Genomic DNA, 24,356 nt, shown 5'->3' on the forward strand with positions numbered 1-24,356 from the left:
CCCAGCAGATATGCTGTGCTGGGGGTAAAGGATGAAGTTGGGAAAGAAAAGTAGTGTGTAGATACCATCATAACAGAAGAACATTATTGCCTTTAAGTGCCACAGGTTAGAATTGACTCAGTCATACGTGGCTCACGTGTGAAGGGTTCACCACCAGTGAACTTTAATTTTGTGTCCCCTGTGGACACCATGTGCATTTGTGGGACAGTTCATCCTAGGTTTGGGTGGGGAGATGTTTTAGAGCTATTTTCCTTACAATGGTCTTTGTTGTTCCTCAGTTGTGTTATCTCTTTGTGGCCCCATTTGGGGTTTTCTTGGCAAAGATATTGCAGTAGTTTGTCATTTCCTTCTCCAGCTCATCTGACAGATGAGGAAATTAAAGCAGAGTTAAGTAACTTGCCCAGGGTCACACAACTAGTAAGATTCTGAGGCTAGATTTGAACTCAGATCTTCATTTGAACTCAGATCTGGTGTGCTAGCCACTGCACCACCTATCTACTCAATTATCCTCTTACAGTCTTTGTAAATGCTTTTGCTTCGTGCTAGTTGTTTATTGGCTGACTATTAAAGGGAAGGCCCATGGGTGGGCCCTAATGAGCTATGGCTTTAAGCAAAAAGACAGAATATCTTTGAGCCTAATGGGGTAGTAGTCACTCCCTGGGGGCCCAAACCATGAATATAAGTGGCAAGTTAGAAGGAGTAAGGAGCTACCATATATACTGCACATATTATATATACAGAGCTCTTTCTGGATCACTGCCTTGTCCAGAGGTACTTGTGCAGCTCAGCAAAACTATTAACTATGGTGTGCAGGGTTAGCCAAGATGGACAGATCATAAGTGAGGAGTTCTGACAAAAGATGATCCACTGGAGAAGGAAAAGACAAACCATTCCAATATCAGTGTCCAATGGCCCTTCCAGCTCGACAAAAGAGTAGGAGGAAGTGTCTTCTCTTATCTCTTCTCTGGAATGGCAACATTTACTTTTGATTGTTTTATGATTGTTTTTTTTCATTTATATTGTTAATATAACATTATTGCCTATCTTGTTTTCTTGGCATCACTTTCACTTTGCATCAATTCATATAGATCTTTCCGTGCTTCTCTGTGTTGATCACACACATCATTTTGCAACATAGTAACATTTGATTATATCCATATACCACAATTTGTTTTGCCATTTCCTACTTGAAAGGCATCTACTTTGTTTCTGATTCTTTGCACAAAAAGTGCTACTAAAGTTTTTTGGTGTATCTGGGGATTTGCTTATTATTAATGACCTCTAATCTCAGTCCTAGAAATTCTATTAAATTTAAAAATTTTTTAAAGCACAGACTTTTTTAAGGGTTTTTTTTTTCAGCTCCAAATTCTCCCTTTCCTCCCCTATTCAATGAGAATGCCAGAAAAACACAAATTTGTGTGTTATCCTTGCTCAAGGGCCATGCTGATCTCTGTGTCATTCCAGTTTTAATCTATATGTTGCCAAAGAGAGCACAGTCCTTGAAATTCTGTCTGCGATCCAATTGGCATTACCCATGAGGCATCATGGCTCATAAAGGGCTCCCAGCATAGATGTAACAGAACTGGTACTAGAGACACAAGGTAGGTAACCTGTTATCCTGCCTCCTATTCTTGGAACAGAAAGGTGGAATTGGAATCACCATCATATCCTGTAAAGAGTACCTTATTTAAAGTCAGGAGGATAGAGGTTCAACTCCCGTTTATATAATGAATCTATTTTCAAACCATGTAATTCTAAACACGTCATTGGTAGCATGCACAATGCAAAGAGGTACTCTATATTTGGGGTCAGAAGACCTGAATGCAAAGTCCAGCTCTGCAACTTATGTATCTGCTTATCTACATGTCATCTCCTCAATTAGAATGGGAGCTCCTTGAGGACAGAGCTTGTTTTTGACTTTCTTTGAATACCCAGTCCTGGCACATAGTAGTATGCAGTTAGAATGTTTGTTGTTCAGATCATTTGTAGGATTTGGAACAAATTACTTAACCTCTGGGCCTTAGTTTCCTCATCTATAAAATGAGAGAGTGTGACTAGATGACCTTTAAGGTCCCTTCCACCTCCATGATCATTTTTCTTATTTATATGATGCAGATAAAATCCAGAAGTAATATAAACGTGAGTTGAGTACCCCCATGGCAGACCTGGAAAACCTATAGCAGATCTCTTTGTTTTGCTGTCCCATCCACCGCCTAGTTTGCCTCAAACTCTTGGCAAGTTGCCCACCCCATGCTAAGGGGGTGAGTAAGTGGGCCCCATAGCTCTTGCTAGTGGAAGAGGTGAGGTTGCCTATGGTGGGATCCCTTTGTAACAGACCTTGCCCTATGATGAACATTAGCCCCTGGTTCTCCCTATACTCTTTGAAAGGAGGAATCCAGGCCTTTTCTCTCTGTGTTCATTAACAAGAAAAAGTCTGGCTCTGAGCTCCTGCCCCAGTTTGAGGCCTATTTGCATCTGTGCCCCTGCCAGAGTCTCAACCTCTGTGGCATGCCCAGGTGGCTGGCGCTGGGTGGTGCCAGCAGAGTCTGGAGGGGGATGAGGTCCATGAGGCACATAAATAAATGAGAGGGATAGAAACAGCAGCTGGCAGCCCATCACCTCTCAGGCAGTCATGCGTACCTGAGGCCAATGGGGGGCACAGTGTCTGGGAACAAAATGGGCAATTAATTAAACAAACTGCTGGTAGGTAAGAAAGGCAGCAGAGCCAGGAATGGGCAGTGGATGGCAGAGCTTCTGGCCCGGGCCACAGATAAGTCCGAGGTGGGAGTGTCAAATGTAGCCTCTCTTTGTATCAGTACAATAAACATGAATAAACGAATGAATGAATGAATGAATGAATGAATGAATGAATGAAAAAATACTAAGTTGCTCACCACGTGCCAAGCACTGTGTTAAGTGCTAGAAATACAAAAACAAATACAAAAATAAAGACAGTCCTTACCCTTAAGGAGTTTATATTCTAATACAGGAAGACAATGTACATAATGAAGTTACAAGAAGATCCTTTTGATATAGAATGTTGTTGGGATGGTGATGGAGATCCAGCTCAAAACTGCTCCAGGAAGCTAGCTGTTAAACATTCAGGGCAAGCATTTACACCTTAGGAATCAGTGAACACTACAAATCAGGCCTTGATTGTTTATTGTCAATACTTTTCAAGGATGGAGGAAATGTTAAGAATACAGATTAAAGCATTTCTGGTGGAAAATGTCATTCACATCTACAGAAAGAACTGATGGAGTCTGAATGCAGATCAATGCATACTATTTTCATTTTGCTTATTTTTTTATAGTTCTTTTCTTTTGCTCCTTTCATTGTGAAACTCAAGTATCACAACATGACTAATATGGAAATGTGGTTTACATGATTACACATATAAAATCTATATCAAATTTCTTACTGTCTTAGGGAGGCAAGGAGAAAAATATGGAACTCAAAATCTTAAAAAAAATGGAGAAATGTTAAAAAAATAAAAATTTAAAAAAAGAATACAGATTAAACTTAAAAGGATATCATGTAAAAAAAAATTTCCCCAGAGAGCTGGTTATTAAATATTTACAAGCACAAAAAAAATGGAGAAATGTTAAAAAAATAAAAATTTAAAAAAAGAATACAGATTAAACTTAAAAGGATATCATGTAAAAAAAAATTTCCCCAGAGAGCTGGTTATTAAATATTTACAAGCACACCAATGGAGGGGAGTAGATTGACACCCTTACAGAAACAATGGCAGAGCTGATTTGATAATGATTTCAGAACTGGAGCATGAAAGTGGGTGGGATAGGGATGGAGGAGGAAAGAAGGAGAAATGTGTATTTCAACAATGTATCTCAATAGTGTAATTCAATAATTCAACAGTGTACAGCAGGGGAGGGGAGGAACAATCTTAAAAGCCAATGAACAATTGCATCCATTTTATCTTTGCCCCAAATGAAAAATGTTCCTACTTAGAACTCTTCATGTCACAGGCCTTTATTTAACAGATTTCGTCCTTCTGATGTGTCTGGCCTCAGTTACTTTAGGTAAAGGATCTGGATTAGACATGCCTTTAAGGTCCTGTCCAGCTTGAACATCTTGGGAATAGCTGGCTAAAGCCATGTTTCTATAGTGATCCAAGGGGTCCTCTTGAAAGGCCTGTCTCTTTCTCCAACCTTCCTCATCTCCAAAATACCTTCACTCTTCTGCAGAGCCTGAAATTTCCACCTTTGGAGGCCCTTCTTTAAATGACGTTGTAAAGTATTTCATCATGATCAAATGTGAAAGGCTTAGAGACTGATCAAAATAATGATCCAAGACAATTCCAAAGGACCCATAATGAACATGCTATCCACTTCCAGAGAGAAGGAACTGAGGAACTCTGAATGGAAATTGAAGCATACTTTTTTTACTTTATTTTTTGTGTGTGGAATGTTTATGTGTATCTGTGTTTTTGTTTGCAACATGGCTAATATGGAAATGTTTTGCAAGAATTCAGATGTATAGTGGATATCCTACTGCTTGCTTTCTCAATGGGCAGGAGAGGGGTAGGAGGAAGGGAGAGAATTTAGAACTCAAAATTTTAAAAAAGGAATGTTAAAAAAATTTGCGTGTAATTGGGAAATATTTAACAAGATATATAAAAATACTCAATCATACCAATATATGTTGGTTGATCGATTACAGTTATGTTCATCAATAAGGCACTGAATAAAACCTTAGAATTTTAAAATTCAAAAAGTATTTCGTCATCATTCCAAAGTCTTGCTACAATGCTTGTTTTTTTTTTCTTTTTAAACGTGGGAGGGCTTTATGTTAATAACCCAGTCAGCATGGATTTATTTGTCAAATTAGCTAGTCTCTCTGAAAGCAAAGTCATGAGGAAATTGGGTAAATTTGGACATGGGGAAGGGTGTGATGCTGGCTGCCTGGGGAGCTCAGGCTTGGAGGGATACAAGGGCCTTAAAGGAGAGGGTGTCAGGGAGGGTGATGGAACCTTAAGGGAATATGGAGGAGATACAAAAATTAAAATTAGCCTCTTTCATAGTTTTTGCCCAGGGCCAGCACTGCATATCAGGAAACTGACAGAAGAGTTGTTGAACGTGGACTGCTTGACTGTTCCAATTCTGAGGATAGACTTATTTTAGGAGAAAAGGAAGTTCCTCTGCTTTAGATGGACCAGAGATAGCTAGGAAGTCAGCTTCCTGGGGAGAAAAAGGTTATTCAGGTACACAGCTATAATCATAGAATCAGCGCCAGAAGGAATCACAGAAATCATTTAGTCAAACGCTCTCATTTTATGGATGAGGAAAATCATCCATAAAATAACCCAGTTCCTTTGACTCTGCATCCAATGTCCTTTCCACTGAGAAAGCTGTACCTTTCCCACTAGCCAGGACCTCATTCTATACCTGGCGACCTCCCATCATTGGGAATATTGATCTACAAGTCATCAGAGTCACCATGTGGTTGAATGAAGATAAAAGGGGAAATAGTTTCCTGATGCCCAGAGCCTAAGACAATATGACATTATAATAACAACCGACATTAACATAATACTTGAAAACTGCAAATTGCTTCACATACATTATCTCTTGCTTGGTCTTCCCCACAATCCTATAAGGGAATTGCTATAGGAATTATTATCATTCCCACTTTTACAGATGAAGAAACTGAGTCTGAGAGAGGTTAAGTAACTTGTTTAGTTAGGGTCAAACAGCTAATATTTGAAGCAAGATTTGAACTCATTCTCTTAGACTCAAAGCACAACCCTTTCTCCTCTATGCCATGTTGCTTCTCATAGTTGAGGCAGCCAAGTGGCATAGTGGATACAAGTTGGACCAGGTAATTAGGAAAGCCTGAGTTCAAATCCAGTCTCAGACATTTACTAGTTGTATGACCCTAGGCAAGACATTAACCTTTGCCTCAGTTTCCTCATCTATAAAATGGGGATGGTAATAATAGCACCTACATCCCAGGGTTTTTATGAGACTCAAATGAGATAATAACTATAAAGCCAAACCTGTTCTGCCACTTCCCTGGAAGATATTACAATGGTGTCTTATCTGAGCACTTAGAAAGCATAAAAAATTAATAATAAAATACAGTGCCTGACACATAGTAAGTGCTATATAAATGTTAGCTATTATTATTACTTACCTCTGTTTGCCTCAGTTTCCTCATCTGTAAAATGAAAATCAAAATAGCACGTACCTTACAGGGTTGTTGTAACCATCAAATAAGATAATATTTGGAAAGTGTTTAGCATAGTGCTTGGCACATAGTAGGTACTTAATAAATGTTTATTCACTTTTCTCTCCCTTTCTCTTCCCTATAGTTATACCTAGAATCCCTAAAGATGCTAAAGTCAAAACCCATTGTTCCTACCAGTTCTGCACGGTTATAATAACAGTAATAATACCTCCTTTATTTACCCTTTTAAAATCTCCAGTGCTTTGTTACATATGTGATATTTCAAAAGTTTGAGAGGCATAGTTTTTGGATAATTAATCATTTTATTGATAATGTTAGCATATTGTCAATAAAAGGAATGGTCATTTGGCCATCTCTTTTGGACCAAAGACATATCATAGTGGTAGGCTCACAGTTTATACGCTCTTGGAAGTGAGTGTCCGGAGGGTGGCAAACAACTCTGATTGGTTAATGACTAATAAGAGAGAGGCAATGTCACATCTTCTAATGAGAACTTGGGGGAATGTAACTTTGAACATGTCATTTACTTCCAAATCATTCTCTGCCTCAGGGGAAGTCTAGACATAGGGTCTATATCCCCCACCCAAAACTGAGCAGAACACTGGCCCAGGAGTTTCACTTTAATTTCCTTGTAGAGTTGGTAGGTTGACAATAACTAGACTGAGAAGAAGGCTAATCTTATCTGCTATCATCAATCCTGTCCTTCAGAGGCTGAGCCTTGAAATGAGGACTTTATAAAAAAGGGGCGAAACTCTAGATCTCCCCAAATCATTGGTTATTAGTAATAATTTTTCTCCCTTGGGCTAGCTAGGTGGCAAAGTGGATAGAGCACTGACCTAGAGTCAGGAAGACCTGAATTCAAATGTGGTTTCAGACACTTAGCTGTGCAACTCTGGGCAAGTCACTTAACCCTATTTCCTCCCCTGTAAAATGATCTGGAGAAGGAAATGACAAACAGCTCTACTATCTTTGCCAAGAAAACCCCAAATAGTGTCACAAAGAGTCATAGAAGACTGAAAAATGACCAAACAATTACATACATGTTCTCATTAAATCCTCACAATAACTCCATTTTTCAGGTTAGGAAACCAAGGCTCAGAGAGACTTACCCAGAGTCACACAGCTAGTATCAGAGGCAGAACTGAAACAAGGATTGGTTTGACCCTTTCAGAATCAGGAGGCTGGGCTGCTGGATCCTCTCAGACTGGAGATCCATGTGGCAAAGGAGCTAAAACCATGGCAACCTTGATGAAGGCCTGAGTATGAAGAACATGTCAGGGTGCTCAGAGAGGACCCTATTTTAATACCTTCTAGTAAGGTGACAGAACTGATTTGGCTGGCCCCCTTCTAACATTCCCACTGGACTGGGTCAGGATTAAGCAAATAAAGGGAAATGACTGTGAGGCATCAGAGGGTTCTGTCCGTTGTGAAGGATGACCTAAAATGGATTATCCTCTTGAGTGAGGTGACTTGGTCCTCCATTATCCTCCTTCCACACTGACTCACCCTGTCTTTCTCTCACTCATTAACTTACTGAGAGCCAGAGAGATGAGGGTGTAGAAAATGAATAGGGATAGATAAACATTTCCAGATTGCTTCTGGCCCACTGAGATTGGAGACCAGAGGATCTGTCCCCATAACCCAATACTTATCAGACAGAGAGAGCCAGGAAGTCTCCAAGGTTCTGCCTCCTGCTGTCAGCTGCCATCCAATCTAAATCTCTTTCTAGAGCATAAAACCCAATGAGGACAGAAAACTTCTCTTAAATGCTATGTATCTTCTAGTACCTTAGATCTACTGGGCACTTAAATATTATTCGAATGAATAAATGTTTTTCCTGCCACTGCTGCTCTTAGGAAGCTAAGTATGTTGGCTAAGGCAGCTGGCCCTAGAGTCAGAAAGATTTGAGTTCAAATCCAGCCTCAGACACTTACTAGGTGTGTGACTCTGGGCAAGTTACTTAACCCTGTTTGCCTCAGTTTCCTCAACTGTAAAATGGGAATAATAATAGCACCTACCTAGCAGGGTATTGTGGGGATCAAATGAGATAATTGTAAAAGCACTTACAACAGTGCTGGGTGCTACATACTTATTCCTTTTCCTTCCTTCCCCTGTGACCACTGACGATAGTCTCACAGTAAAAGTCAAGGCAGATTCTTCCACTAGAAGATGGGAGATGGTTTTCATGGCATCTTCTTTTGTGATCCCTTCCTAATGAGGAAATGAGATCTTGAGACCCCCTCCTAATTCTTGAGAGGTTTCAGTCTCTTCTAAGAAGTTGCTTCTAAGAAGTACTGCTAAATTCTAATTGTCTCTAGAAAAGCATAGGAGACAGTACACAGGGAAGGAAGCAAGCTTTGATTCTCCTTGAAGTTTTCTTCCTTGATTTGCCTTGAAGACTTTTATATTAGACAAAAGGAATTTTATTCTTTTAAAAATAAGAATGTTTTTAAAAAGTGTCTTTTATTTTTCTATCGCAGTCATTTGGGGATGTATCTATATATGCAGCACCCTTCCCCTGCCCTCCCTCCTACCATCCTTCACTTTCCCTCAAATGAGCTCTTCATGAGAAAAACAGTTCAGCAAAGTCAAACCACTGCCTTGAATTCCTCAGGCCTTAGCTCCTCATCTGTGGAATGAAAGAGTCTATGATCCCATCTTTAACTGTATGAGGTAGAATACGTAACATTATACACACACCGTTATGGTTGCTAAGTCATTTTCTTAGCAAAGATACTGGAGTGATTTGCCATTTTCTTCTCCACCTCATTTTACAGATGTGGAAACTGAGGCAAACAGGGTTAAGTAACTTGCCCAGAGTCACACACCTAGTAAGTATCCGAGGTTGGATTTGAACTCAGGAAAATGAACCTTCCTGACTCCAGGCCTGCCACTCTAGCCACTGTGCCACTCATAGCCCCTCATTAAGGAAGAACTAAGAAGGTACTTTCTTATCTCTTCTCCAGATCAAGACTGGTCATTACCCTTAATCTGTCTTCTTTATTTGAGTGTTTTTTATTGTATATTCTTTTCTTATTTCACTATGTATCAGTTCCATAAGTCTTCAAAAGAGATGAAAGAATTTGGAACATGGTCAAACCCCGTCCAAAGTCTGATGTGGAAAAGAAGGGAGGTGAAGTGTACCCCTGGAGGTCTGGTCCATTGCTTCCTGGCTTGAGAAGTACAAATCTGAATATAGCAGTGTTTCATTCCCAGTTATAGAAGGACCAGGAGGGCCATAGGGCCCTGGCTCTGCTCATGTTAGGGATTTGTAAGGCTAACCCAACCTGTCCTGAGACCAAAACCTCAGGGGCAGCCTTGAACTTGTCTCTTGATGGCCTTCGGACAAGAGATAAGACCCCTCAATGAACTCTACCTATGACCAACCTCCCCTCCCCATCACCCAGGGTTAGGTCAGAATTAGATCTGCTTTGAAGGATAGAGGGTAGGTAGGCTCACCAGTAGAGAATAAATGACTCTTCGCCGAATTGCATTTTTCTTTCAATTGTCTCATGACTCATGTTTCTGTCTCACCTTTTAACATTTCATTTGCTTAGCCACTGCATTCAGACAAGCATGATTTCTGCCCAGCCTGCCCCACCCCCTCTCAGCCTAGGGGCCCCTAACCTCAATGACCCTTCCTCCGGAAAGGGTGATGAAGGGCAGTACTGGGCCCCTTCCATGTCTATAGGGATGCCTCCTGCTGGGCCCCTCAGTCAGACACAAACACAGACTTCAAACCTCCCACTGTCTGTGGCCAAGCCTCAAGAGGCACAGAGGACCTGGGAGGGAAGGAAAAGCAGAGCCAGAGCCTAGTTTCAGGGAAGAAATGAGGACAATTGCCACATTGGCATTACCCTACCAGGGGGGTCCAGATCCTAGCTAAGTAGCACCTTGAGCTACTTAGAGATGCAATATGATATAGGAGCTTCCAATACCAAGAAAACAACAGATCTAGTCTTCTGCCTCTTATTTCAAGGATCTATATGGGTAACTCTACTGCCAATGTAAAGAATAGATGAATTTTGTAATTCCATTGCTGATACACAAATAATCTTTGTTCAGTGAATGGTTCCAGCATATAACCAGTGAGGAATATGATGAAGAATGCAAGTAAAACATGTTATCAATGAAAGGTATGATATGAAGAAAAAATGAGCTGTTCGAATGGTAAAAGGAAGATGGACAGCCAGATTAGTGTCTTCTCAATATTAGAAGAAAGCAGGTTGAATGGATCCCTTGTGGTGAGTTTCAAGGTGGACACAGAGAGGAGCCACACAGGATGGGCAGGTGAGAATTGGTTGTCCTCTACATTGTTGGAGGAAACATGCAACTCTGAGAGCACAGAACCATTTCAGTATTGAATGAATGAATCAAAGAATCAGTCAATCACCCAGTGGCCAACTCTTCGACAATGAGCCACTCTGAGTTTAGGTAATCTGGTCCTTGAATGACAGATACACAGCCTTCACTGCACCAGTATCTGAAGCTTTTCCTATTTGATAAAACTTGCCAAAGACTACACTTTCCCTTTTGCATAGCCTTTGAGAACCTAGGGTGGCTTCCACAGAGAACCAGAATTAGGTCAGGGGAATGGGGCTTGGCTCCAGGGTGCTGAAATTTAGAGGATGCTGACATTCTCTAAAATAGAAATAAAAACAACTGAACTTAGCACCTTGTTAGAATGAATAGTTCAGGGGTGGGGAACCTATAGCCTCGAGACCACATATGGCCTTCTAGATCCCTAAGTGTGGCTCTTTGACTGAATCTAAACTTCACGAAACAAATCCTTTTATTAAGGATCTGTGTTATTTTTATTTTTTAAAATTTATTTTATGTATTTTTAAAAAAATTTTATTAATCCCCTTTTATTAAGGGGATTTATTCTGTTAAGTTTGGATTCAGTCAAAGAGCCACACTGGAGGACCTAGAGGGCCACATGTGGACTTGAGGCCACAGTTTCCCCACTCCTGGATATTTAGTTAAAATAAGGAACTACAAATTGCCTCTTTCACATCCCAAAGGACCTCTTTTGACCCACCTCTGGGTGCCAAAATTGCACCCAGTTCTGCTTCCATACCAAGATAAGATATAGCAGTAAGATTTTTGTAGGGTCTTACAGTTTCGTAGATCCCACAATTGTTTCTGAGAGCCTATTAAGTTGGTTCTGCCCCTAGAGGCCATTAGAACTGGGAGCAACTTTAGAGCTGATCACAGATCACAGAATTTGAGAGTTGGAAGGGATCTTAGTGACATCTATAAAGTCCTGGCAGCTAGGTGGCACAGTGGATAGAGTACCAGGTCTGAAGTCAAAAGGAGTCATCTGCCTGAATTCAAACCTGGCCTCAGACACTTACTAGCTGTGTGATTCTGAGTTATCTCAGTTTCCTCATCTGTAAAAAAATGAGCTGGAGAAGGAAATGGCAAACCACTTCAGCATCTTTGCCAAGAAAAGCCCAAATGGGGTCATGAAAGTCAGATACAACTGAATGACAAAGAAATTCCTATACACAAAAGGAATCCACTATAACCTATGAGACAAGTACTTGTCCATCCTCTACTTGTATACCTCCAAGGAGGGGAAATAGATCTACCTCTTGAGATAGCCACATCATGCTTTTGGACAGCTCTAAATATTCATAATTTCTCCTAATGCCAAACCTTAATTTGTCTCTTTATACCTTGGAGCTTTACAGCTTCTGGTTCTGCCTTCTGGGGCCAAACAGAGCAGGTCTAATCTTTGTTCCACATGATAGCCCTCATTCCATGTTGGAAGAAACTGAGGCACCCAAAATCGACGTGCCCTTGATTGTGTCCTCTCCTGTCCTCTTTGGGAGATTATTCTCCCTAACCCTTCTCTCACATATTTTCAATTTCTTCCTTTCTGTTAGTTTCTTCCTTGATACCTACAAACATGCTCAGGTCTTCAAGATCCTTTTTAAAATAAAATCTCCTGTCACACCATCAAGCTTTGTTCTACACCTGCCCTCTCCAAAATTCCTAGAAAGAGTAGCTTATGTTTAATCATTACAGTAAACTCAAAAACCTCAGCATTTCAATGACTCCCTATTGCCTCTACTACTGACTAAAGCACGTGGTGGCAAACAATTGGAATTTGAGGGGATGCCCATCAAGTGGGGAATGACTGAACAAGTTGCGTTAAATGAATGTAATAGAATTCTGTTGTTCTATAAGAAATGACGAGAAGGTGGATTTCAGAAAAACTTGGAAAAACTTACATGAACTTATGCAAATAGTATGATACTATTTTTTAAAAAAGGAATAAAGCACAAATTTCTGTTAACTTGACATTTAAGGTCCTTCACAATCCAGTTTCCACCTAGATTTCTAGTTTTAATTCACCTTATTATTATAGTATTATATATAATAACTATTATATTAATTCACATTACTCCTTTTTTAGTCACTCCAATATGTTCCAGTCAAACTGGATTATTGCTTGTTCCCATGAACTAGACATGCTCCCTCCAGCCTCCACAGGCTTTCTTTGTAATACCTCTTTACCTCAGTCTTTCAACATGCTTTCTTCCTACAAAGCGCAGCCCATGTACCACTTCCTCCATGACCTCTTCCCTGATCTGAAAGGTTTCTCTCCCTCCTTAAATTTTCTTAGAACACTTTGTCTGGACCTCTCATTCACCCTCATTACAGCCTACTTCATATTATTCAACTCTGTTTTTGTGGTTTGTTGAGCCATTTCAGTCATGTCCAACCCTTTAGGATGTCATTTTAGGGTTTTCTTGATAGAGATACTGCAAGTTTGTCATTTCCTTCTCCAGCTCATTTTACAGAAGAAGAACTAAGGCAAACAGGGTTAAAGTAACTTGAAGATTTGAACTTAGGAAGATGAGTCTTCCTGATTCCAAGCCCAGCGCTCTAACCACTGCACCACCTAGCTGCCCATTTCAGAAATCTGAAACTAAAATAATGATGTCTCTGTCCTCAAGGAGTTGACATTCTCTTTAAATCAAATTGCCTACAATTTTAAAATTGCATTTATTGAGTTCTTCTGATTTCTAAAGTTCCTTCATTCCTCTCTCCTGTTATATAGCCCCAGGCTAGATATAGATATAGGTATAGATATACCTTAGTAACCACGAGAAACTTACCTCAGTCATGGCCAAATCAATGCTGTAACTAGGATCTTCATACTTGTATAACCTAACATACCCCTTTTCTTAGTGATTCTGCTGTTCAAGGGACTCTTGTTCAGCTTGCGGTATATTATGAGCCCTAGATCCCTCTCTAATACACACTACACAGGGTGAGAAAATACTGGAGATATATTTTCCCATTCTGTGTGTGTATGTGTGTGTGTGTGTGTGTGTGTGATATATGGTATGCAGTTTATGTTCTGAAAATATCTACCACTCAGAGAAGCTTCATGAAAGGCAAGGTGTCCTATATAGACAATCCTAAGTTTAAGGATACAAAGTTGACTACATTGAATAAAAAAAAAGATGAATTCACCTTCCTGGAGAATTCCTGCAGCCACTGTTGCCAGACACAACTGTGCAGCAGTCAGCAGCCCCCAGTCAGCAGCCCCCAGTCCTGAGTTAATGCATCTTTTCACCCTTCACCTCCCTTCCTTCTGGCAACACAAGTTGGTTTTTGCTTGTTATTCCTCTTTTTCATTGGCTCTTCCATTTCCCAACACCCCATCCTTGGTGAATTTGGGATGTAGCTCTTGTTCTGATTGGCTGATCTGTTGCTGGGGGAAAGTCCAGCATTGTGATGCTACTTTCCCAGATGTGAACTCCATCTGGCTCCCAATGAAACCCTCTCCCCTCCCCACTCTTGACCTATCTCCCCATCCTCCTCTCCCTGCCTCCCACTATTCCCTCCCACCTCTTGTAGTTGAACAGTAAACAAATGTTGAGAGAGCTCCCTGGAGACCCAAACAGAGGTTTTCATCTTTGGAAGATTTATCTTTTAAGAGCACTAGCATTTTCTATAATCCATGTTGATAAAGTTGAGAAATGGAAGTTTCCCAGTCCTCTCTTGAGGCCTGACTTTACACTTAGATAGAGTAGGTAGCTCCCCACCTATTTTGAAATAAAAGCCTCCTATTCCTATCAGCTTGACTCAGTACCTAAAGTACCTCTATTAGAGATCAAGTTCCTGAGATAAAGGCATTATGTTTCCTTCCTGAAGGAATCTCCTGTTAAAATAGGAATACCTCTGGAGGAGGGAAATGTGATATCTTTATCAGAAGGAATTTATTAGGTTGTTTTCTAATGTGACAACTAGCTGAAAATAAGAAACAAGGTGATTAAATTTTCATGGAATGAAATGCAAGAGTGGAGAGTGGCGGACTTGAAATTAGGAAGATCTGAGTTCAAATTCTCCCTTTGATACTGGATATCTGTGTGACTCTAGGTTAGTCACACAGATGCCCTGAGCTTCAGTTTTCTCCTCTGTGAAATGGAGGTAATACTAGCACCTACCTCAAAGGCAGTGGGGTGCTATCAGCAGGACTTACTGTTAAATCTGCAGTGTGAGCATTTATATCTCTGAAATGGAAATAGGAACTTGATTTATTTTGTTAAATATCTTGACTTAGGAAAGTGATGGAGAAAAATATTAATAATGCAGATTAAACTTACAAATGTGTCAAGTGTACTTCTCCCCCACCCTAGAGAGCTGATTGCTAAAACTTTACCAGCACACCCCGGTTGGTAGGGTTATTGTGAGGTTCAAGGGACACTATAAGAAAAGTACTTTGTAAACTTTAAAGTGCTACACGAATGTTACAAGGAAGATGACAATTTAGCAAATGACAATATCTATAGTACCTTCCTTATCTACCTGTTGTGAAGTTTAAGTGAGATGATCTATGTGAAATACTTTGTACACTTTAAAAAGCTATATAATTCTGTGTAAGAGAGAGGAGAGAGGAAAAGGGAGAGAGAAAGGAAAAAGGAGAGAGAAAGGGAGAGAAGGGAGAGAGAGGGAGAAGGGAGAGGAGAAGAGCAGAGAAAGAGAGGAGAGATACAGAAGACAGAGAAGACAAGAGAAGAAGAGAGAGAAACAAGAGATGAGAGAGGAGGGAGAGGAGAAAAGCAGAGAGAGACAAGAAAGAACAGAGAGGAGAAAGAAAGAGAGGAGAGAGAAAGAACAGAGAGGAGAGAGAAAAAACAGAGAGGAGTGAAAAAAGAGAGGAAAGAGAGATGACAGAGAAAGAGAAGAGAGAGAACAAAGAGGAGAGAGATGAGAGGAAAAGAGAAGAGGGAGAGGAGAGATGAAAAAAGAGAGATACAGAAGAGAAGAGAAGAGGGAGAAAGAAAGAACAAAGAGGAAAGAGAGAGAGAGAGAGAGAGAGAATCCCAGAATGGGCCACTAATGAGGGAAATGGTGGTACAGAGTGGGGAAGAGAGGAGAAACCTGGGAAATACAAGGAGGCCCAGGTAAAGAAAGACAGGGTAAATGATAAAGAACCAAAGGCAAACTTTATACATGTTACAATGTCACCCTTGGACCTTCTGGGCAAGAGTCCTGCATGCAACATCTAACATCAGGTAACCTTTAATATAAGGTAATGGCATGAATAGTTCTGGACTCTTATCACTGTCTCTGAATACCTATGAGACATCCATAGTGACCTAGACACTGAATTCATTCTATACGCCACCCTAGTAGGCCCTGACTGCTAAATTAGCAGTCTTCCAAATCTTCTTTCTCTTTGTTTTGTCTCGTCACTCCTCCACTTTTCCGGCAGGGATGGGGAGAGGGTTGGTCTGCCGATGCTACAGGAAGAACCATAATTTATTGGGTGCCTTGCTGAGTTGCAAGTAAGACCTAATATCAAGAGAAAAACTATCAGTGTCAGGCAGGTCTCCAGAGCAGCTAACTGAAATCCATAATGACGTGAATCTTCACTCTTAAGTTGCCTTTCCATCAGGACAGACTTTCCTCCTCCACATGATAGCATAGGGAAGGGAGGAATCTCTAGAACCCTGGACCATCTGTTAGAGGAAGGTGAGAAAAATGAACAGGTGTGTATGCCTTTCTGAACCTCAGAAAGATCTTGGATAAGACATTAACCAATGTGGAATCAGAGAGGGTTCTCCATAAAGGAGGAGATAAGAGGATATAAATTGGACAGGAAGGAATAATAAAGGCTGACATCTTTGTAACCTGTGTTGAGACTTGATACGTTATTTCATTTGATCCTGGCAACAATTGTGGGAGGTGGGAGCTTCGATTATTCCCATTTTAGAGATGATGATACTGAGAGGAAAAATTGCTTCTCACAGTCATTCAGCATTTCAGTTTCTGAGTTGGATTTTTGTACCATGTGACCAAGTTCTAGTCAAGTTACTTCATGACTAGTCCTCGGTCACAAGGTGCAGATAGCCAAACAGCCTCCCCAGGGGACCCTTTATGGATAGGGTGGGGCTTTGAATCTAAATAAGAAAGAACTGAAAGTTCAATGATTGTAAAGGTATTCTGATGCCCTAAAAGGTAAAAGAGCTTTAACTCAGTTGTGTGGTTTGTCTTTTGTACTCTAAGAGGACCATGACATCAGGAAGATGATGACATGACTTGCAGTTGACTTTAATTTAAGTGAGGGTGGGCTAAGCAAAGTCACCAGCCTCACTTTCTCCTCCAGAATCATCTGGGTCCAGTGGCCTGATATTCATCGGGATGACTAGAGATGGCCCAGGATGCAATGTAAGACCCTGGCCCTTTCAGGCTAAGGTCTTATCACATTCTCACTTTGAGTGAGATACACCCATTCAATGAATAGGCCTCTTTAAGGAGTCAAGGGATGTTAAAGATACCACTAGCTGGCTTCCAGGACTGGAGTCAAGAAGACTCATCTTCCTGAATTCAAATCTGGTCTCAGACACTTACTTAGCTGGGTGACCCTGGGCTAGTCACTTAACTATGTTTGCCTGAGTTTCCTCATCTGTAAAATGAGCCAGAGAAGGGAATGGCAAACCACTCCAATATTTTTGCCAAGAAAACCCCAAAAGGAGTCATGAAGAGTGAGACTCAGCAACAACAGGTGATATAGTATATGGTGTTTTGGACTTGGAGCCAAGAAGATTTGAGTTTGAATCTTACTTGTCAAGTTAACAAGTATTTATTAAATGCTTAGACATTGTGCTAAGTGCTTAGCCCAGAATCAGAGGGAAGGAGAAAGTACCCAATGGGAGTATGGAAGATGGGTGATGGAGAAGTCCACAGGAGTACAGCCTGGTGGGAAGTGAAAAGAGGATATTTGTGACACTGGGACATATAAGTTGCATTGCATGACTTTGAGCAAGTCACTTAATCTCTTAGCCTCAGGTCCCTCATTTGTAAAATGGGATTAATAATAATATTTGTCTCCAAGGTTGTGAGACTCAGATGAGATAATATACATAAAGCACTTTTCAAACCTTTAGCACTATATAAAATTTAGTTATTATTATCATTATTTTCAACTCCAACTCCCTCATTTTTCAAATGACAGACTTGGGACCTGGAGAGATTAATACAAAGTCACACAGGTAGTGAGGGGGTGATCCAGTTGGGATTTAGATCTGGGTCTTCTGATTCCAAAACTAATGCTCTTTCTACTCTCCTCAGACAAGATTCTTGAAGATAATACATGCTGTCATAGAAGGAATAGTCAGTGATATAGTGCCTTAAATATAGTTGGCACTCAATAAATGTTGAATTAAATATATATTGAATTGAGTTCTAATTTATTTTGATGGGGTTTTTTTTCGGGGGAAAGGATGTCTCAACACCCCTTTGAAACCGAACCTTTCTCAGGGAGCTACAGATCCAAACTGCAGATTCAAGATCTAAGATTAATGATGAAAGGGATATCAGCTTCCAGAACAGTGTAATTGGAAGTAAGGACAGGGGCTTTGGGATGGGTGGAGGAAGAGTGAGAAGATGGGTGGTAGGGCCGAGCTGGAATGAATAGGCAGAAACATCTCTCCAGAAGAGACTGCAGCTTTGACATAGGGCAGACCATGACAGGGGCAACAGGTCATGGTTGGGGGAAGGAGTGGTCCAGAGTCCACCCCTAGGCTCCTCATCTAACTGTGATTTACAGAAATGAACATTTATTCCAGTTCCAAAGATTCCAAGGCTTAACAGATATCTCAATTTAGTGAACTGGAAAGAACAGGAGATCTGAGGACTTAACTGTGAAAACTGTGAAATCCAACTCTAACATCCTAGGCAAAAAAACAACCTCTCCAGGCTGGTTTCTTCATTGATAAAATGGAGGAACAGGCAGGGAGAAGATAGATTAGATGATTTCTCAAGTCTCTTTCAGAGCTCAGTCTAGGATACTATAACTGCCTTATTTGATCATCATGACTTTTTGAGAAGTATCATCATCTCCTTTTAACAAATGAGGAAACTGAGTTAAATAAAGTGATCTGCATGATATCATTCAATTAGTACCTCCAATTTACCCTGTATATCTTTCATTTACATAGTTGTTTGCAAGCAACATTCCCCCACTAGAATGTAAGTGACTTGAGGTCTGTTGAGAACACTATGGAAGTGTTCAACCCATCTCTCTAGGATCAGGTCCTTATCACTAATCAATGTGGCTCCATCAGTACTGAATAGTTGTGATGCACTATAGGTTTTTGGTCCATAATAGCTTTCAGGGAATCATAAAAGCACTTTGGATTGTTACTATCAGCATAAAACTGAGTTTCATCTGCCTTCTTACTGAGCCAGGAATCCTGCATCTCTCTAAGCTTTGCTTGTACTTTGCTTTTGATGGAATTGAATGCTGCCTTCTTAGAGAGTTCTTCCATTTGAAAAGGCTACAAGCCAAGACCAAAGTGGAGGGAGTGCTGGTGAGTGATTTTCTGTTTGCAGATGATTGTGCACTCAATGCAGCCTCTGAAGCTGAGATGCAACAAAGCATGGATCAGTTCTCTGCTGCCTGTGCTAATTTTGGCCTAATAATTAACATCAAGAAAACACAGGTGTTTCATCAGCCACCACCACACCATCCATACATGGAACCATCAGTTACAACAAATGGAGAAGTTTTGAACGCTGTGGATAAGTTCACTTACCTTGGTAGTGTATTTTCCAGGGATGTACACATTGACAATGAGGTTGATGCACACGTTGCCAGAGCTAGCTCAGTGTTTGGGAGGTTGCAAGAAAAGTTTGGGACAGAAGAGGTATTAGACTGACTACCACACTGAAGGTCTACAGAGCTGTTGTGTTGACCTCATTGTTGTATGCCTGTGAAACATGGACAGTCTACCAGCTCCATGCCAGGAAACCAAATCGTTTCCATTTGAACTGTCTTAGGAAGATTCTGAGGATCACATGGCAAGGTAAAGTACCAGACACTGAGGTCCTTGCTCAAACTAAACTGCCAAGCATTCAGACCATGTTTCAGAGAGCATAACCGGATGGGCTGACTACGATGTTTGAATGCAAAATGTCTGCTTGCCAAAAAGACTATTTTATGGAGAACTTTCAAGTGGCAGGCAATCACACAGTGGTCAGAGGAAGCCATACAAGGACACTCTCAAGGTCTCTCTCAAGAACTTTGGGTTTGACTGTGCAACATGGGAGACATTGGCACAGGACCGCTCAGCATGCCCTGCCCACATCAGAAAGGGTGCTGTGCTCTTTGAGCAAAGCAGAATTGAGACAGCACAAAGGAAATGTAGGATGTGCAAATTTGGAGTAACCACCTCAAATATTCAAACGAACTATCTGTGCCCAACCTGTGGTAGAGCATTCCGAGCTCCATTGGTCTGATCATCCACAGTCGGACACACCGAAACTTGACTTTATCATGGTGATGTCATTTTGGTCCTCTTCCAAGACGAAGGACAACAACCCACCAATCAGCACTTAATACATCTTGAGACAGGATTTTAATCCATGTCTTCCTGATGCCGGCATTCTATCCACCACACCGCTAAGGGTCCTTCCAGCAAAAACGTATGTTCTTTAAATAAAGTCTCTTCTAATCCTCACTCCTGAAAGCAGAGCAGTCTCTGAAACCCAGAAGAGCCCTGGAAACTACAACTCCCATGACGCATCCCGCCACGAGTCAGCAGGTTGAGTTCGTAGGCCTGAACTCCCAAAGAAAACTACAAATCCCACAATGCCTCTGGAGTCAATGAGGCGTCGCGAGAGGACGGAAGGGGCGGGGCCTCGCCCACCGCGGGACCGTTGAATTTGAAACTTGGAGGACGCTTGAGTCTGGTCATCGCTGGTGGGTCCCTCACCCGGGAGGCTTGAGTGGAGGGACTAGACCCAGATTAGGAAGGGGGTCATTGGGCTGGGGGCAGGGGCACACCCTCTGAGTTGGCTGGTTGGAGCCTTGGGGCAAGGGGGAGGGACGGCGATAGTGGGGGAGGGGTGTTGTGTGGCGGAGGAGGCCCAGGAAGTTTGTGTGCTGCGTGTTGTGTGGGTGTGGGTGTGGTGTGGGTGTGGGTGTGGTGTACCCGGACTGTGAAGGCCCGACGCTGAGTGGGCCCTCAGGACTCTGGGTCTTCTCCTTCCCCCTCAGCTCTCTTCCTTTCTCCCACCTTAACTTCCCCTCTCCCCCCTTCTCACACACACACACACACACACACACACTCTCTCTCCCTCCCTCCCTCCCTCCCTCTCTCTCTCTCTCTCTCTCTCTCTCTCTCTCTCTCTCTCTCTCTCTCTCTCTCCCTCTCTCTCTCCCTCCCTCCCTCTCCCTCTCCCTCTCTCTCCCTCTCTCTCCTCCTCCATCCCTCCCTTCCTCCCTCCCTCTCTCTCTCTCTGTCCCTCTTTCTCCCTCCCTCCCTTTCTCTCCTCCTCCATCCCTCCCTTCCTCCCTCCCTCTCTCCCTCCCTCTCCCTCCCTCTCCCTCCCTCCCTCCCTCTCCTCCTCCATCCCTCCCTCCCTCCCTCCCTCCCTCTCCTTCTTTTCTCACCATCACCCCCTTGCCTGGACCTCCCCACCCAGTATTTCCTCAGGGGATGGGAAGGTGGGGAAGGCAGACATGCCATGCTTCTAGGTTGAATATGCCCCTGAGTCCCTCCTTGATTGACTAGGGAGAGGACAAACCAGATTTCGGAGTCTTAGCCTGCAGATCCGCCACAGATAGGGAAGACGGACTTGAGATAAGAAAATAAACATAATAAAATTTGCATTTTGTCACAGGTAGAGGAGGTATACTGAGGAATTCACGAATTGTCAATTATCCAAAAGGTACGGTATTATGTGATTCAAATGAACCTTGCACAGTTTTGTGGCAGTCCTTCCAGATTAGTGATTTTAAATTTTTAAAAAAGCTTAAGCATGTTTTTATGCATGGGTGTGTATGTATCATAATAATGATGACTAACATTTATAGGGCGCTTTAAAGCTGCAAAGCACTTTATATATTTCATTCATTGGAACCTCAAAAACCATGTGAAAAATAGTATGGCTGATATAATGCAGAACTTCTCAAATATTTTGTCTAGGGCCCCTTTGTTTACGCTTCTAAAAATTATTGAGGACCTCCCAAAGAACTTTTGTTTAAGATGGTTCTATCTCTTGGTATTTACTGTATTAGCAACTGGAACATCTTCTTGGTATTATTATGAAAATAGTTTTGACCTCAAAGACTTCCTGAAGGGTCTCTGGGATACCCAGTCCTTCAGTTTTTGAAGAATGGCCTTTTGATTCCAGTTTTGTGTTTTTTAATAGGTTTAGCCATGAATGGGTGGTTAATTAGTCTGGGTGCCTCTTCATTGGTTTTTGAGAGCTTTGAGATTCTGTCGGTGTAATGAATTATGACAGCAGTATGTTTTTAAACATATTGGTCTCAGGATTCTTTTAAACTCTGAAAAATTGTTGAGGACTTCCTCCCACCAAACTTTTGTTGGAATTATGTCTTGATATTTGTTTTATTAGACATTAAATATCTTAATATTATCATGAAAAGAGTTTTGACCTAGTGGAAACCCAGTGGACACCCTCTGTCTCCTAAGGGTTCCCAGACTTCTCAGAGAATGAACATATGGTAATTATCTTGTCACAAGACAAAATAAAATGGGCTTCCCTGAGTGGACTGAATGGGAATAACTTTGGTGGCCAGCTCTGTTAGCTGTGTTTTTCTGTTCATGGGCTATGGTTACTTTTATATATACCTTTTTAGTGAGCTCTTGGACTGTTCATATCTATGGCAGAGTACTGGCATATAACAAGTATTCATTTAAGACATGTTATGGCAAATTTAACAGAATTGATATTAAGTCATCAGGTGAAAGATCAGCTATTAATTGGCTACCACTGTTAATTTTTTTCGCTTTAAGTTTTAATTTATTTTTAGCATTCATTTTTTAAAATTTTGAGTCAAGCTCTGTTATCAATTATACCTATGAAGTCATGCAGAACATTTACATGTTAGCTATGTTGCAGAAAAAACTAAAAGCAAGAATAGAAAGAGAGCATGCATCAGTCTGCTCTCAATAGTTTATCAGTTCTGTTTCTGGAGTTGGATAGCATTTGTCATCATGGGTCCTTTGGACCATTTCCTTCATGAAAGTACCTAAGTCACAGTTGATCCTTATTGCAATGTCGCTGTTACTGTGTACAGTGTTTTCCTGGTTCTGCCCATTTCACTTTGCTTCAGCTCATACAAGTCTTCCAAGGTTTTTCTGAAACCATGTCATTTCTTATAGTATAGTAGTATTCCATCACATATACCACATCTTGTTCAGCATTCCCCGATTGATGAGCCTCTCCTCAATTTCCAGTTCTTTATCACCCCACAAAAAACTTCTATAACTATTTTTGTTCATATAGATCCTTTTCCCTTTTCTTGATTTCTTTGGGGTACAGTCCTAGTAGTGGTACTGCTGGGTCAAAGGCTATGTACAGTTTTATCGATGTTCATTCTTAATTAAACAATGTGATACTTTCAGGGATAGACATAGAAGTATTGTTTTATTGTCCATATATCAAAACATTAACTCACTTCACTTGCCTCTCCTCAACTGGTCCAATAGTTCTGGCTGATAATAATGCCTTTTGCCAGTCGCTCCATTAGGCTCCATAACAGGGGCTAACTCAAAGAGAAACTTTGCACTCCAGGAAGATGGTGGGCTTACATTAATGCCAGTTTGTCTGTACTTTTGTTCATCCAATGCAGCAAGAATAACTGCTTGAGTTAGAATTTTTAAAACAATCTACAAATTCATAACAAATTCTGCTACTACAATAAATGAAATTCTTCTGACAAGCGAATAACAGTTGTTAAAGAGGAATCTGATTTTGACTTTTTGTCTGTAGAAAAAAGCCATGGAGGGAGATGAGTGGGAGCTGAGTAAAGAAAATGTGCTGCCCTTGAGGCAAGGCCGGATCGTGTCCACACTGCAGGAAGCATTGGCACAGCAGGATACTGCCAGTCATACTGCTCTCCATCAGCAAAAACGGTGAGTGGGACTGTCAGAAGTCCATCCCTCAGCTTCTTTGTGGCTTCTATTTATCCTAAATTGTAATAAGCCAACGATTTGGGCAGTAATTTGTCAGGGGGCAGGAGTACAACTGATGATTATTAAAATCCTGTGTTTTGAGAACTGTAGTGTGTTGATGTGTTCTTCATCTCCTTAGCAGTATAATAAAAATCTAAGGCAGTGTCTTATCAGTGATGAAGATTTACTCCCTTCTGAGATTAAATGTGGTATCTTTTAATGTGTCCTCAGTTTGATTAGTTAATTGTCCATAATGATGTTTGAAGGACCTAGAAATGGGTCCTCCCTTCCTCCCTCAATAAATGGAATTTTAGTATGTTGTTATGGAAATTATTTTGGATTTCAGGTCAGAAGAAGGTTAGAATCTTGGCTCTGCCTATTAGACATCTTGAACTGAATGTCCCTATATACCTTAAATACAACATGTCTAAAACCAAATTTAGTCTTAATTCCCCCACAGCCCTCCCCCTTTTTAACTTTCCTATTCCTGTTGAAGGTCCCACCATCTTCCCAGTCAGCAGAGGCTCGATATTAATCTGTCGTCCTCAAGTTCTCATTTTCACCCTCCAGATCCAATTTGTTGCCAGGACCTGTTGATTCTATCTTTGTAAAATATCTGGCACTCCCCCTTCTCTTTGATATTGCCATTGCCCTGGTATAGGCTCTCATATCTCCTCAAACTTGGGTGGTTGC

At 41.2% G+C, this 24,356-nt stretch overlaps 1 protein-coding gene and 1 non-coding gene across 3 annotated transcripts in view; one reads left to right on the plus strand and one right to left on the minus strand.

Annotated features, from left to right (window-relative positions):
* Positions 1-1,390: 1,390 nt before the first annotated feature.
* Positions 1,391-1,494, minus strand: LOC140515079 (U6 spliceosomal RNA). Its single transcript, XR_011970839.1, has one exon. It is a non-coding gene; the product is annotated as a U6 spliceosomal RNA (small nuclear RNA).
* An 18,843-nt stretch (positions 1,495-20,337) lies between these two features.
* The window catches only part of BUB1B (BUB1 mitotic checkpoint serine/threonine kinase B), a 58,357-nt gene continuing 54,338 nt past the window's right edge, over positions 20,338-24,356 (plus strand). For both annotated transcript variants that reach the window (XM_072624701.1, XM_072624702.1), the window contains exons 1-3: positions 20,338-20,440; positions 21,364-21,411; positions 23,482-23,624. In XM_072624701.1, coding sequence (XP_072480802.1) covers positions 23,491-23,624 — 134 coding nt within the window. In that variant the 5' untranslated portion in view covers positions 20,338-20,440; positions 21,364-21,411; positions 23,482-23,490. The remainder of the gene's footprint in view (positions 20,441-21,363; positions 21,412-23,481; positions 23,625-24,356) is intronic.

The sequence above is a fragment of the Notamacropus eugenii genome, chromosome 7 (genome assembly GCF_028372415.1).
Source record: "Notamacropus eugenii isolate mMacEug1 chromosome 7, mMacEug1.pri_v2, whole genome shotgun sequence".
NCBI lineage: Eukaryota > Metazoa > Chordata > Mammalia > Diprotodontia > Macropodidae > Notamacropus > Notamacropus eugenii.